The sequence below is a fragment of the Triplophysa rosa genome, linkage group LG10 (genome assembly GCF_024868665.1).
Source record: "Triplophysa rosa linkage group LG10, Trosa_1v2, whole genome shotgun sequence".
Taxonomy (NCBI): domain Eukaryota; kingdom Metazoa; phylum Chordata; class Actinopteri; order Cypriniformes; family Nemacheilidae; genus Triplophysa; species Triplophysa rosa.
Genome location: NC_079899.1, coordinates 16,350,191 through 16,364,240, shown reverse-complemented (window position 1 = coordinate 16,364,240; position 14,050 = coordinate 16,350,191). Strand labels below are relative to the sequence as shown.

The 14,050-nt window shown below is 39.1% G+C and overlaps 1 protein-coding gene across 6 annotated transcripts in view; it reads left to right on the top strand.

Annotated features, from left to right (window-relative positions):
* grid1a (glutamate receptor, ionotropic, delta 1a) overlaps positions 1–13,781 on the top strand; it is a 241,885-nt gene extending 228,104 nt beyond the window's left edge. For 3 of the 6 annotated variants that reach the window (XM_057343318.1, XM_057343320.1, XM_057343321.1), the window contains 6 exons: positions 370–508; positions 5,325–5,520; positions 7,668–7,834; positions 9,041–9,281; positions 10,507–10,642; positions 13,038–13,781. In XM_057343318.1, coding sequence (XP_057199301.1) covers positions 370–508; positions 5,325–5,520; positions 7,668–7,834; positions 9,041–9,281; positions 10,507–10,642; positions 13,038–13,426 — 1,268 coding nt within the window. In that variant the 3' untranslated portion in view covers positions 13,427–13,781. Of the gene's footprint in view, positions 1–369; positions 509–5,324; positions 5,521–7,667; positions 7,835–9,040; positions 9,426–10,506; positions 10,643–13,037 lie in introns of those variants that run through there. The other 3 variants (XM_057343319.1, XM_057343322.1, XM_057343323.1) reach the window with 3 other exon arrangements.
* Positions 13,782–14,050: the final 269 nt, after the last annotated feature.

The window sequence follows — 14,050 nt, the reverse complement described above, 5'->3', positions numbered from 1 at the left end:
CTGGTAGATGTTGTAACTGCACCCTTCTAGGAACAGAAGGCATCTTTCTCCCTTGATGGCCGTTCTGACAAATTGTCATTGTATTACTGATGGCTAATAGCTATCTTCAGTTATTATAGATCTCCCCAGGTAACAGAGGTGGAACGCCATGGGTGAGAGAGCTTGAAAATGAAGTAAAAATGAGGTATTGTGCTAGAGAACAAAATGTGGTAGACCTGTCTGTATTTTTCAAGAAAAAGAATGATGTTAAAAATCTTTAATAAAAACGGAAAGAACATTCTTGAAATAGGAGAAAGATTGTGGTTTTTTTGTTATGGAGTTACAATTACAGACACGCTGCAATGTTTCTCTTCTGTCTTGTCTTTGTAGGTGGCGAGTCCTTCATGAATTCAGTGGCTCTCAGGATTGCCATGGGAAGCTGGTGGCTGTTCACCCTAATCGTCTGTTCATCCTACACAGCCAACCTGGCAGCCTACCTCACCGTTTCTCGCATGGACAATGCTGTTCGGTAAGACAAATGCTAACTAGTCCAACTCTCCATCTAAGTTCATGGGAAGTTGCTCATTCACATGCATGGGTAAGGTTGGAGTACAGTATTAACTCTCACTAGTTGCATTGTTGTATGTGTTCTAGACCAGGGTTTTGAGTCAAGAAGCCTTTTGCATAATTCAGAAAAATCGCTGTTACCATAGAAACGGGAAAAATCCTCTTTGCAAATTTGATTTCTTTAACCAATTTCTACTATTATATAGCTTATACTTGTAGTGAGGGGTTTACTTTTCATTTCATAGTCGCTGATTTGGAGCTATTTTGGTGAAATTTTCAGGAATTTTAAGCAGACCCCCTAGCTATTTGAGAAGGACCCCCCAGTGTCCCAGTTTAAGAGATGCTGTTCAAAGACCACATGGTGTGCTGTAGTACTTTATTAGATCTGTCACATTTTTAAACCCGTGTCTAGGTTAGAAAATCATATCATAAATGTCGTCATTAGCATCTAATAAAATACAGCTTCTCAAAGTGTGAAAGAAGTGCAAGGATACAATGATACTTGGCTTAATATGCCCTATTTTTTCCAAATGAAATCTGCTCTCTACTGAAGTCTCAGCATGCTGGCTGTGTCTTAGAAATCACGTCGGCCCTTCACTTCCCAGCGTGGGGCTCACAGCTCCTGACATTCTCCATAAATTCCACAAAAGGTCGCACCATATTAAATTCTTTTTTTCCTTTTGCTTTCTGTGGATGCCAGACCTTTATTTCCCCTTTTATGTGTTTTGGGTACTCCCACTTCAGAGAATTCTCATGCACTTGTTGTTATAAACACACGGGTCTCCGAGTCTCATCTGCCAAAGCGCAGTGTGATTTTCTTTGGTACACAGCCGTCAGATTGCAGTCAAAGTGTAAGTTCCCTTTCTGCTTTAAAACCTCCTTCTTGACAAAGAGAGTGCTCTTAAATAAACTGGTAATGCCCTACCTGATGTGCAAATAGTTTCACCGTGACTCTGTAAATGTTATCTGCCTGCCCATTGAATTTGGTTTACCGGCCCAGCTGAAAGGTAGGTGAGGCTTAATACATTCCCTATCTGAATTCTGACTTTATACTTTTGGCAGACCTGTTAGTTCACCAGTGAAATGCCTCACACAGTATTCCCCAGGGTTCGGCTTTGGAGCATTAATGCAGAGTTTTGTACCATCACATTTGTCATTCGTGTGTGCGTGTGCGTGTGTGTGTGTGAAGGCCCAGGGGAATTATTTCTTCTCCGCGCGGTGGCATCATCCACAGCTGCTATGGTTGTGCTAATCACCTTGTTTGTAACTGTTATTAAAATCAGGCAGCCCTGCTGGTGCATGATATGGTATCATTAGCAAGCTGGGAGTCCACTGGGAATCTTTCATAGCTCTCCCCAGCATTAAATGTGAAATGGGTTTCAGGCTAAGGTTCCCAAATAGGACCCCGCTAGTGTCCTGTGATTGGCTGGTGGAAAGGCTGCTGATTGGCTAATCAGTTGGGCGCTTGGAAGACTATTTTGATGGGGTTCTAATTGTACAGTCCAGAGCCGGAGACTCTATTTGGTACCAAGATTTTTTCGAATGTACCTGGTAAAGCAGTCTGTTTCGACACACCTGTTTTCCTTGTACATTTTAAACAAACAATTAAACGTTTGTGCTTTTTAGGTCTTCAATCTGTGACATTAACCAAAACAACAGTTAATTAGTTCAAAGTTAATTTAACTTCCATTTTATTAGATGTTTTATTAAACAAAGAAGACGAAATTTAAAGAGAAAATGATCTTAAGCAATGAAGCACTAAAGGTTGTATTCTTATCTAGCCTCAAGAGTCAGCAATATTTTAGCTTTGTGCACTATGCGATACATATAATTTATTTTACACTTATTTTACACTTTCATGCAAAAGTGTCTTTTTATTGTATTGTCGTAGCTAATTTTACATTACTGCCATGCTTCATGTACTATTGTCAGCCCGCGACTGGCCCAAATGATGTGCATCCCACCGGAAATTGTCCCGATTAGCCGCTCTGGCAGTGCTTCAGTTCCATCTCACAACAACATACAGTGAATGTTTAAAATGTACTATTTTGCATTTATAGTACATTGCAAAACAGTGTATTTTAGAATTGTTTGCATACAGGCAAAGCATGGAGATGCCATTTATCATTTAGGTTTTTGTGAAATTAGAGGAAAATAGTAATATTATTGCAATAGTTCTTTTTACTTCGCATTTAGTGGTTCGGTTAGTTTGCATGATTTATGATGCTGTTACATCGAGTGTTTTTTGGCTTTAGACCAGTGGGCACTGCAGTCAACGGATGATTCAGCCTGAATGGGTTTAAATACAACACCGTGTTGGCTGTATGTATGCAGTTTTGCTTGCTGCTGAACTTTCTGCTTGCTTTGTTGGATGTACAGTATCTTCAATATTCTCAAACAAAAACATCCTAAAGTATATTCATTACATCTTTTATGTTACATATACAAAGATTATGTTATATCTTTAATGCTTTTATCATGTTCATGTTTCTACATGCATGCAAGTTTACTAATGCTGGTTGTCTTTGAGGTCGCTTGACCCAGCTGAGCTGCTCATGTAAGTTGTCTGTTGTTCGAGTATTTTTCACAACAATCATAATAACACAATGAACATGGTGAACTCTCTATTCTCGAGTAGGCTGGCCAAAAATACCTTCTGCTTATGTCAAAACCAGTTAAAAACAGGACATTAAAGTGTGGAGTGAATTAAAGCAGGGTTCATTTTAAAATGAAGGTTCATTTTACAACTTTGTTAAATGAATAATATTGTCTCTTAGTCTGTGGGATGTCTCTGTCCATGTCAACCCCAACTGTCTGTCAAGTGCTGTTTTCATCTTTGCATAATCATGGTGCGTCTGTCCACATTTGGGTCAAATTAGGCCTGAGGCCAAAAATGGTCTGTCCCAAATGAGGCAGCTGGCATGCCAACCACATTCTGTCTTTGTCTCTATAAAACAACCTAAAAAAGTTAAAAGTAAAAAAAGATAAATAATTAATATATTACAAATGATGCAATCCTTTTGAAACAAAGTCTTTCTTAAACGACATGAACACGTATCACAAGTATTATTCAAACTTGCCCAACAAAGAAAATGTCAATTTTAGTAGAGGGAAATCTAAATGTTATAAAGCAGCACAGCAGGGTTGACTCAAAATCATAAATAAAACTTGATGACACACTATTTCTGTTGTTTTATTTTCCCCCTCCAGCTGTGGCACAAGCTATCACTATACTGTAATTAACCTGATTAATTGTTCTGATATTATCCTCCCAAGCTTCGCTATCTGACTCATTGAATCTGTAAATAATTGCACGAGTCCTGTTAAATAGCCTTGTCAAGGGTGATGGAAGATGCTTATCTCAACACGAAGTCACTTCCCACTGAAAATCATAAGGAGACGCAACACGCTGTCATTACGCAAGAGGGAAAAGCAGCCGGCTGTCCTAAATACATCACCGTGCGTGGAACGATTCAGTTGCACCGAATAGAACTTTATTTTGTCATGGGGAGTTATTTTTTCACAAATAATTCAATTTTTTACTCATTCGTTTATTGTTCGTGACATATTTATTGTTGCCTAGTCTGCTTTCAAATTGATTGTGGCTTACTTTAGAATCCTGGAGTCTAGAGTCTGAGCTTCTTCGCTGTAACACATTTCAGACCCATGTGCACTCAGACAGTAGGTGAGACAGTTGGTTAGTGCACTGCAGTCTGATTTAAAGTTCTTTAGTAATGACCATGGTAGATAAAGGTCTTTCTTTAACCTCATTATTACCAGATCGATAAGCGGTGTGTCAGAGGTTCAGCCTCACAGCTCTTTGATTCATGATTGAGAGGTGAAGCATCATAGAAGGGTAAAGGACATGGCAGGCATGTTTGCCCTGGTTATAATTCACCTAATTAACCGAAAGTTTTTTTTACACTTACCACAGACATTCATATAAGCATGCCATAGCCTGTGGACATGTGCATAATACACTGGCTGTGCCATGATAAACATAGCTTACTTTATTTCTTAAACAATTTCATGTAATTTTGGTTCATTCATTTTCCTCATTAAAATGCATACTGTTCTTTTATACTGCTTGACCGATTCTTATTTTGAGAACGCATGAAAAAAATAAAACTGTTTAAAACCATTTTTAATTTATTGTAAATTAATAATATTCATTGTTTAAACAAAAATGTTAAAGCTCAGAATGATCTAACAACATAACTGCTTCAAAGTTCAATGCAGATAAAAGAGAAACAAGTAAAGAAAAGAATTGCAATACATCATAATTGAAAATTCACAAAAGATCACTGCGTGACTCAGATATCAATATATTATCATACAGTATACTCCTCGCTGATTCGTGCACCTTGTTTTCATTATCTTTTAATAACCTTTTACATTATGCCAGTGGGTAAATACAAACATATGATGTGTTGTGATTTGGTTCCAGTGAGAGAGGGATTTTAATTGTTGTTTGATGCTCCTTTCACACTCTTCAGGCAGGTTGTGAAATGTACCATTCAAAGCCTTCGTTGTTTGAAGCATGTCTAGAATTCCAGATTGTTTAAACACTAAAATAATAAATCAAACCATCTGTAACATGCTTGTTAACACAGCGGCAATTTAGAAAACACCTTCTGAACATCAGGCATCAATAATTCTTAGCATATATTAATTCTCTAAATTGATTTTCTGCCCCTTGCTGTTATTACTATATGTGTGCATTTTGAAGAATTTTTGAGCCTGTAAGATATCTATTAACTTTTTCCCCTTAATTCCAGAACATTCCAAGACCTTTCCAAGCAGACAGATTTGAGCTACGGGACAGTGAGAGATTCAGCTGTGTACGAGTACTTCAGGGTGAAGGGCACAAACCCCCTGGAGCAAGACAGCACTTTCGCAGAGCTATGGAGAACTATCAATAAAAACCAGGGACAGGACAATTCTGTGACCTCTCCCGCTGAAGGAATCCGCAAGGTACCGCACACAAACAACCCTTTTAGTTACAGATTAGGTGTAGAGGGGAACTGATCAGGATCTATTTACCTGGCCCAGTATAAGAGTCCTGCAAATGTTCAATTATTATGGGGGAACTCGGAGCTAGAGGTCACACTTAGTACTCCTAAAATCTACTTCATTAGTTGACCCTTGCCTGAAGGAATGCTAGTGTTGCTTTATTGTGATCACATGCTAGCATAATTTAAATCAAAATATGATTATAATAACAATTTAATTTTTATGGTAAAATGAGGCCCAGTATTAGGTTGGCTGGACTGAACTATTCTGGTTGGGCACCAATTTTCTTGATTCAATTAACATTTCATTTTTAATAGATTATATAAAGAAGAAATATTTAAAGGTTTGACTACCTTTCCTATATATCTGCAGAAAAAAATCTGGTATCTGCAGAAAAGAATTCTGGTAAGGAGATGCAATTGAGCTTGAAATGCCAAAATGGGCTGTCCATGTTTCTGAATGAATCTAGTGTGGTGAAAGCTGTGGTTCTGAATTTTGCTTTGTAGCACTCAATGAGAGCTGTCCATGGTGCTGAATGTAGTCTACTCTCAGTGAGCTGTCCGTGGTGCTGAAGTTGTTTTCATTATTGAGAGCTTTTCTTTGCATTACATTGCAGTTGACTGGCTATCAATTTTTCTTAGTAATCCACAATATGTCTCACCAAACACTAAAAGAGTCAAGGAGCGAGAGGAGAGATTGTAGTGATTCTGACATTTTGCATCATTAACAACAGCACAGGAAATGTAACATGCAAGTTGTCAGAAAACAGGCAGCTTCTCTACACTATATAGATCAATATTTATTCTTCTGAAAAGGTTCTGTTATCCCAAAGTGATGAAAATTACATTTCATATGATGCATTCATATATTTCTGCTTGTTTGGTAAAACTTTCAAAGTCACTTTGTTTACAAACTATTGCCAGTGTCATGAGAATTTTTAAAAGAAGCAAATACCTTCCAGAGCTATGTAATTTCATAGCTACTCTTTTTTTAACAGAAGATGTCTTTTTTTCACAGGAGATATCACTACAACCATGAATCTCTCGATGAGCATATTCCAGCCTAGTTACATAACTGACTATTAAGCTAACAATTCAGCAGGGTGGGAATTGATTTCCTTAGCAGAATAATGAAAAGAGATAAGACGGAAAGAAATTGCTGCTGCACCCTGGCACTTTGGATGTTAAATAATGCTATTGTCAGGCCATCTATGCTAAAGTGATTAACTGCCACTAATTGCCCAGCAGACTCGCATATAAAGATGTTGCTTCAACTATGGACACTTTTACCCTGTGGACACATTTTTCACACTTTTATTTGTTCACTTACAGTGTCCAGAAATATTATCATGTACAGTTATTGCCAACATTAGTTGCCAAATCATTGTTCCATAATAAATTGGGATTAAAAAAAAATGTAAGATATTATTTATTTTTATGATTTTACTTACAGCACGTCTGTGTCTCTTTAAGAAGAACAAAATTAGGTTTATAATATATTATATAATATTTTCAGGTTTTGATTATTTTTTCATATTTGTCCTGTTTGAGAGACACGCAACTTGTCACTGGCAAGTTTACTTTTAATATATATACAGTTCTATAGATGTACACTTCAAAGACAGACCGATTAAAAACCAGTGTAAAATGACTTTACATTGAGAAATGTTATGTTTATATGGAAGAGTCAGGGGAATCCAGCTCCTTTGTCATTCCATCTTTCTCATAATATGTTTTTCTTTTCTACTTGTCATATGAACGTTTGCGATGGAGCCCGAGTTGAAATGAGACGAGTAGATGCTTTATTTATTGGTGGGGGTAAAATGTCATTTTTTTGTGAGACACAGATCTCTTGAAAAAGAGAGCGAGTAAGGCTAGTTTCCTAAGAAGAAACGAGTTCAAAGCCATCTCCTGACTTTCAATAAAACATAAACACCTTTTATTTTGAATGATGTCTGCAACCCATCTGACAGGCGTCGAGTTACTTAAAAGTAAAACCTCAGGCAGTGTTTACGTTACACTTATCAAAAACATCAAAACCTGCTGTGATGTTCAGCCACACGTGGGCATATTAAACATTTTATCGTGCGTGTGTGTGGCTCCCCTTAGGTGAAGCGGGATTCATACGCCTTGCTGTGGGATATGGCGGTGCTGGAGTACTTGGCGCTGACGGATGACGATTGCACGCTGGTGGTCACGGGAAACGGCATGAGCAGCAAAGGATACGGCTTGGCTCTGCAGCACGGCAGCCCCTACAGAGACCTCTTCTCTCAGAAGTGAGTGCCTCTGGTCAGAGCGTATGCCCAATACCATCCTGAAGAATGATACAGGTCTTTAAACCAGCTGAGAGATGGACACCATCATTTCCATCATTTTCAAGTCAATAACAAGCTCCGAAGGTTCCCAAATATCGCAGCGCACGACCGTGATGGATCGCTTCCAATTTCCTTTCATCAAACGTCCTTTCTCTCATTTACATCACATTTATTTGCTTGACAGATGCAGTCCATAACATCTCGCAGGAGAATCAATGCGTTGAGTCACCAGCGTCTGCTCTTCTGTGCATTTCCCTCAGTTCTCCTCCATCTGCTGGCTTTGAAACACCACCCTCGAGCTCTTCATTTGTTTGACTGTAATTTGCATTCATATGTACTTCATATTCGCATCCTTTTCACACGCAGATGAGCTTTAGGGGGGGAAACTCTCAGGCAATTAATAATGCACTATTCCCAGAAACATCAAGGCTTCTAAACCCGTTTTTATATAGAATCCTCTGCCATCACCTGCCCTTGCTCTACATCTGTTGTGTATGTAAAATTTGATTTTCCTCTTTATCTAGCAGTTTAAATTGATACTCAAGGGGATTACAATGTAGCAGATGATTTTTTTCAACCTCTGACATTTTCTTTTCTATCATTAGTTTTTGACCTTTCTTCGGGATGCTTCACAAATATATTCACTTTCTAAATCTCTGCTGCATTGAGATGAGATAGTACTAAAGAGACAGAATGTATGTATGGGGGATTTTTTAAAAAACAAATAAAACAATGAATAAAGAGAAAGCCAATTAATACAGTTATTTTAAAGAGCAATTGTTCAATGCCACTTGAAGTGATGTATTTAATATGGGGACCTTGTGCAACTGTCATGTTATTAGACCATTAATTGTATCATTTGACTCAGTATTAAACACTTTCAGGAAATGGAAAAAAAACATTTTTTAAATGGTTAAATACTGTGTTGTCAAAGTGGAAAAGCACTTTTTAATATTTTTTATTGGTTGGATATTTTCAAAACCCATTGATAAACATAAAGAGTGACTTATAATGGTGATTTATGGCAAAAAATAAAGGTTTCATAAACGTGAGGTTTCAGAAGGACAGCAGCGATATTACGTATTTTATTTATAGAGTTCAATAATAAAATGTATACAGTAGGCTATGTGCTCTCATAATGAGCCACCCTTCTTTTCTCTTCACCAGGATACTTGACTTGCAGGAGAAGGGGGACCTCGATATTCTCAAGCAGAAATGGTGGCCGCGAAAAGGTCGCTGCGACCTGGACAAGCATGCGGAAACCCAGCCCGAAGGCCGTTCCCTGAGACTACACAGCTTCGCGGGAGTCTTTTGCATCTTAGCTGCAGGGCTGCTGCTGGCCTGCCTGGTGGCTGCTCTGGAGTCTTGGTGGAACGGCCCACGCTGCCAGCGGGCACAGCCCAAAGAGGTGACCCCCCAGGCGGCCAAACTACGGCCAACCCCTGCCCACCGCGCCCAGGACTGTACAGCCACTGCCACACTCTACTTTATGGATCCAGACTCCACTGACGCAAGCCCCGATTTAGTCGAGCTCCAGTACACCCAGCTATAGGTGTGACAACAAGAACTTACAGACTCCCGTTTGCTGAGGTGTTGCCAAAGAGAAAGCAAGAAGGAAGGGTGGAGGGGGAGGGAGTAGTGATTTATTAAGTGATTTATAATTGAATCGAATGGTATCTGAAGGATCGCACTGCCCCAACAAATAAGTGTTTCTTGGGTCAGTGTGAAAAATAAAATGACTCTAAATCCAACAGCCAGCTTTACTGTAGATTGAAATGTTTGTATTTGTTGAGGCAGTGTGAATTCGCCTTTAAAAGGTCTATTATTGGCAACTATTATTTTCCAATATTAAAAGCATCCCGAAGCTACAGCATAGAGCATATTTACTGATTCTTCTGCTAGGTTTTTAGGTAACGCTTGTACCTGGATCCCTAAACTAAAGTGTGTGCAATGAGAAAGCCAGTGACTTATTGACTTATGTTCAAGTGATCTGCAGTTTACTCTTCCGACCGTTTTCCTCTCCTTCTCTATTTTCCCTTTGGTGATATCTGAAGCAAGTGCACTGGTGAGAGCCGCAGCTCATAAACCACATATTATAGTTCAGAAACATTGATTGTCGATACCACAATATTAAATTCTGAAGACACGATTGAAGATATCGAATAATAAAGATTACAGGTCCGCATTATGACTACCATTTGTCAGCTGCTGGAAATTTGACTGCATTTGAATTAATAGCACACGAGGAGATAAGGAATGAGAAGCATAGCTTCTGTCAGCCTTCAGACGATATTGCTTTCACCAACCCCTTGTTCTCACTTTAGGGTGTTCAAGAAATTCCCCATGTGCCTGCAGAATGGGAATGTTTTTTTATATGCAAAAGCTATTAAGGGGAAACCTATTACCTAGCTCAATGGCTTGCTGTACTGTCACGGCTGTAATGAGGGAAGTGATTAGAGCTTTACTGTAGATATTGATGCATATAAGCCAGCACTGCTCCGACAAGCAATAAGAACCACACAATAACTAACCCTGCAGATTGATATTTTACATTTTTATTCTCCCTTGTGACTTCTTATTGCAATTATATGCCAATATCCAGACAGTCACGGGTTCTCTGTGGTCTCATGCAGGACACTAAGGGCTGCGCTCTGGAGATGGCGTCTGGGTCATTGGCATATAATGAAATTGCGACTGCTGCAGGATGCGCACGGGACGTTTGGCCAGAGAGAGAGAGAGACTGGGAGGACTCGCAGGCTTTTTACACAGGTCAGCAGAGACCTGAGCAGGGATGACTGGCAGCGGGGTAAACACGAGGGTCGAGAGCAGGGGAGATCGGGGCTAGTTGGCTTACTTTTCAATTTGATGATGATAAAAAAGCTATTGAACAAATTTTTTTGTTGTTGATTAAACACAACACGCCCCAAAAGTTAACATGGTAAGTTGTCACCATGAAAACTGGTATTACATAGCCTAAATAATTAATAGCCTACAAAGTTAATTGCTAATTTATCCAACATGTTCACAATCAAATGTATAAAATCAAATGAGAAAATTCTGTCATTTACTCACCCTCTTGTCATTTCAAACCTGTATGACCTTCTTTCTTCTGCGGAACACAAAAGAAGATATTTTGAAGAATGTTGGTCACTGAATAACGGCGATACCCATTGACCTCTATTCTATGGACACACTACTGTTGTTCAGTTACCAACATTCTTCAAAATATTTTCTTTTACGTTCTGCAGAGGAAAGAAAGTCATGTTGGACTTGTTGGATAATAAATGATGGCAGAAATTCCATTTTGGGTGAACTATCCCTATGCAATACAACACAGTTAAAACTGAATGTGGTTTTATGTTTCCATGCATATCTAACGCTCATGGGAAAGCTATTAATTTGTGTATAATTAAGAAACATGTTTAAACTACAGTAGGTGTTTGAACACAACATACAAAACCACTAGAACGTAGACATTTCTGTAATTTGACTTATGACTCAAAACCTTAAATTTAGCCCTTGTGACAACCTCCTTGTGTGACAACTACATGCTCTGGTTTCCCCCATAATACAGAAAGAAATATTAGCCGAGACATTCAGCCAGAATAATTTACTACAGTATGCCAGAACTATGTAGGGAGACAAACATCCTCCTGGAAAAGATTAGGGCTCTGTAATCGCCTGCATGTCTACATCAATCAGGTTATGTGTGTGCTTGTGGGTGGTGAGCAATTATGACCTACCCATGCATAAAATCACATAGGAGAACTAACTGTTAGAAGAGACACAGGCAGAGTCTGAAAGATTTATTTATCCATGTTGTGTGGATTAATATGTTTTAGTACTAGCTGTTTACGGACTAGAATGGTGATTTATTCATGGCATCTCTGTGCCAAAGCACTAACTGTGTGCATCTCCATTATGCTCATCAAATCCATCTGCTTTGTCATCCATTGGATCGCCTATCCAGTGGCCACACCGATGTCCCAAAGTATTACAGACTGGAATCAAAAAGGAAATTGGCCTCCAGTTTTGTTATTTGTCACTGCTGCTAGGGCCCTAAATTGGGTGTATTTTAATTTCAGAATTATGCATTTTTGATTAGATGACATATCCAGACGCACCAAGGCTTTCCAGTACAGCTGCATGCGATCTAATGATATCTTCATTGATCTCACGACTTAGAAAAACAGTCTCATAATGTGATATTTCTAATAACCCATAAATGGTACAAAACTGAAGAACACAAAGATGATTTCTCAGTATCGACCGTAGCAGTAAAATCATTTTAGCAGATCTGTGTTATTGAATTATTCTGGAAAGAATGCATTACTAAGGCATTAGTGTTTTACAAAACGAAGAGGCAAATGGTATGCTCTCTGCTTCACAGTGATTAACAGAATAATTATGGATGTAATGGTTATCACTGTTGACTGACAGTTATGGATTATGCATTGCACGAGAATTGAGTGACTATCAGAGGTGTGTGGGGAAAATGGAAGCAGTTAGCACCCTGTTAATGTTGCCATGATTCTCTCATTAAGCTGCAAGCCATGACATCACTGACGCATAACCAAAGCTATTTCACGGCAGTGCATATCAAAGAACGAAGAAATCCTGTATATGAGAAATCCCTTCTTCGCAGTAAGCCACAAACACTGAATTACTGAAGCTTGTGGTTCTAATTCAGTATGACCGTTTCTCCGTACAGACTCGTTGATTTCGTTCATTTGGTAGATTTTGTATATCGCGCTATTCAGAGGTTTCACTTGCTGGAGGGGGTGGAGACATTGATCTCGTTTTATTGTTATGAGTGTATTCTGTGGTGTCAGTAGTAAGTGGTGTAATGGGTATCAATCATCAGAGATACATCTGTACAGCGTCCCTAGCTCATCTGGTATCGCATGGCATGCGGAAGTCATTTTTGAAATGTAAAAAGTGCGCTGGAACATTTTATAGAGGATTGAATTTTCACTTGTGTTCGTGTCACTTTATTTTCCTCGATTTCATTCATATCTGTTTCTCGCTTGAGTCCTTGTCCACTTTTTGCCTTTTCACGTCTCACTTATTCTTTCTTTTTCCACCCCACAAATCAATTCCTATCCTTTCATGAATCTTTTGCTCTGCGCTCTCTCAGTCTATATCTTTCTTTTTTCTTTCCCAGGACAAAGAGGTGAATCTGGAGCAGGTTCATCAGCGTTTGAGTGGGCTGATGGAGGACGATCTGGCACACAAGCAGCTACCAGGTCAGTCTCTGGAGATCTCTGCCCTGGACATGGGCAGCATGCGGCCACGGCAGGGCTCTCAGGAAGCACTGAGAGATTTTCCTCCTGGGGCCCTGTCCGTGACCTCCTTCCTCCAAGAGGGTCCTGGAGTCGGGCGCGTGCCCGGACGGAGCCTCCCCCTCCCTCTCAGCAGTTCCACTCTGCCCCCCTCCATGCGTTGCAAACACCGGGCACCCAACGGAGGTCTTTTCCGTCAGAGCCCCGTAAAGACTCCAATGCCCATCTCTTACCAGGCAATGCCCAGGGGACCTATCCCAGAAGCCATTGATCCAAGCCATGGGACCTCTATTTGAGCTGACCAATCGCAACGTTCTAAAGACTGCCAACCAGCCAATCACAGATTTTGGACCAGGTCTGGATGCATTTATACAACTGCATACACAGAAAGGGAAATTTAGATCTTTTTATTTCAGATACAGATACAGTACAACATAAACTGTGAGTAAAGAGACACTGACTTTCCACAATTGTACATATCTGTATATACCGAGAGACAGCAGTGAAGTCAAAGTGTATTTTGAATATTCATGATTTTTTTGAAGTTGAGTTTAAAAGAAATTACATAAAAAACAGACTGTTTGAATGGCTTTGTAAATTTTCTTCTAAAATAAAAATGAGAATTCCTTGTGGATGTTTTCTAAGTGCAATGTTTAAAGATTGTTTTTCATTTGAAGAATATAAGATGAGAAGAACTTACTAAAAATACAGAATAACCAATTAGTGAGTTTTTTTTCTCATTCTTTTTTTAATATAAAATATATGTAAAAAGAAGTTTTAAAGAAAATGAATGGTTGAGGTTGCAGGATTGCGGGGGCAGCACTTACATCGTATTTGATCCCAGGGCACATAGTTTTCGTACAAGAGATACTCATCTTTTATATCATATGAAATC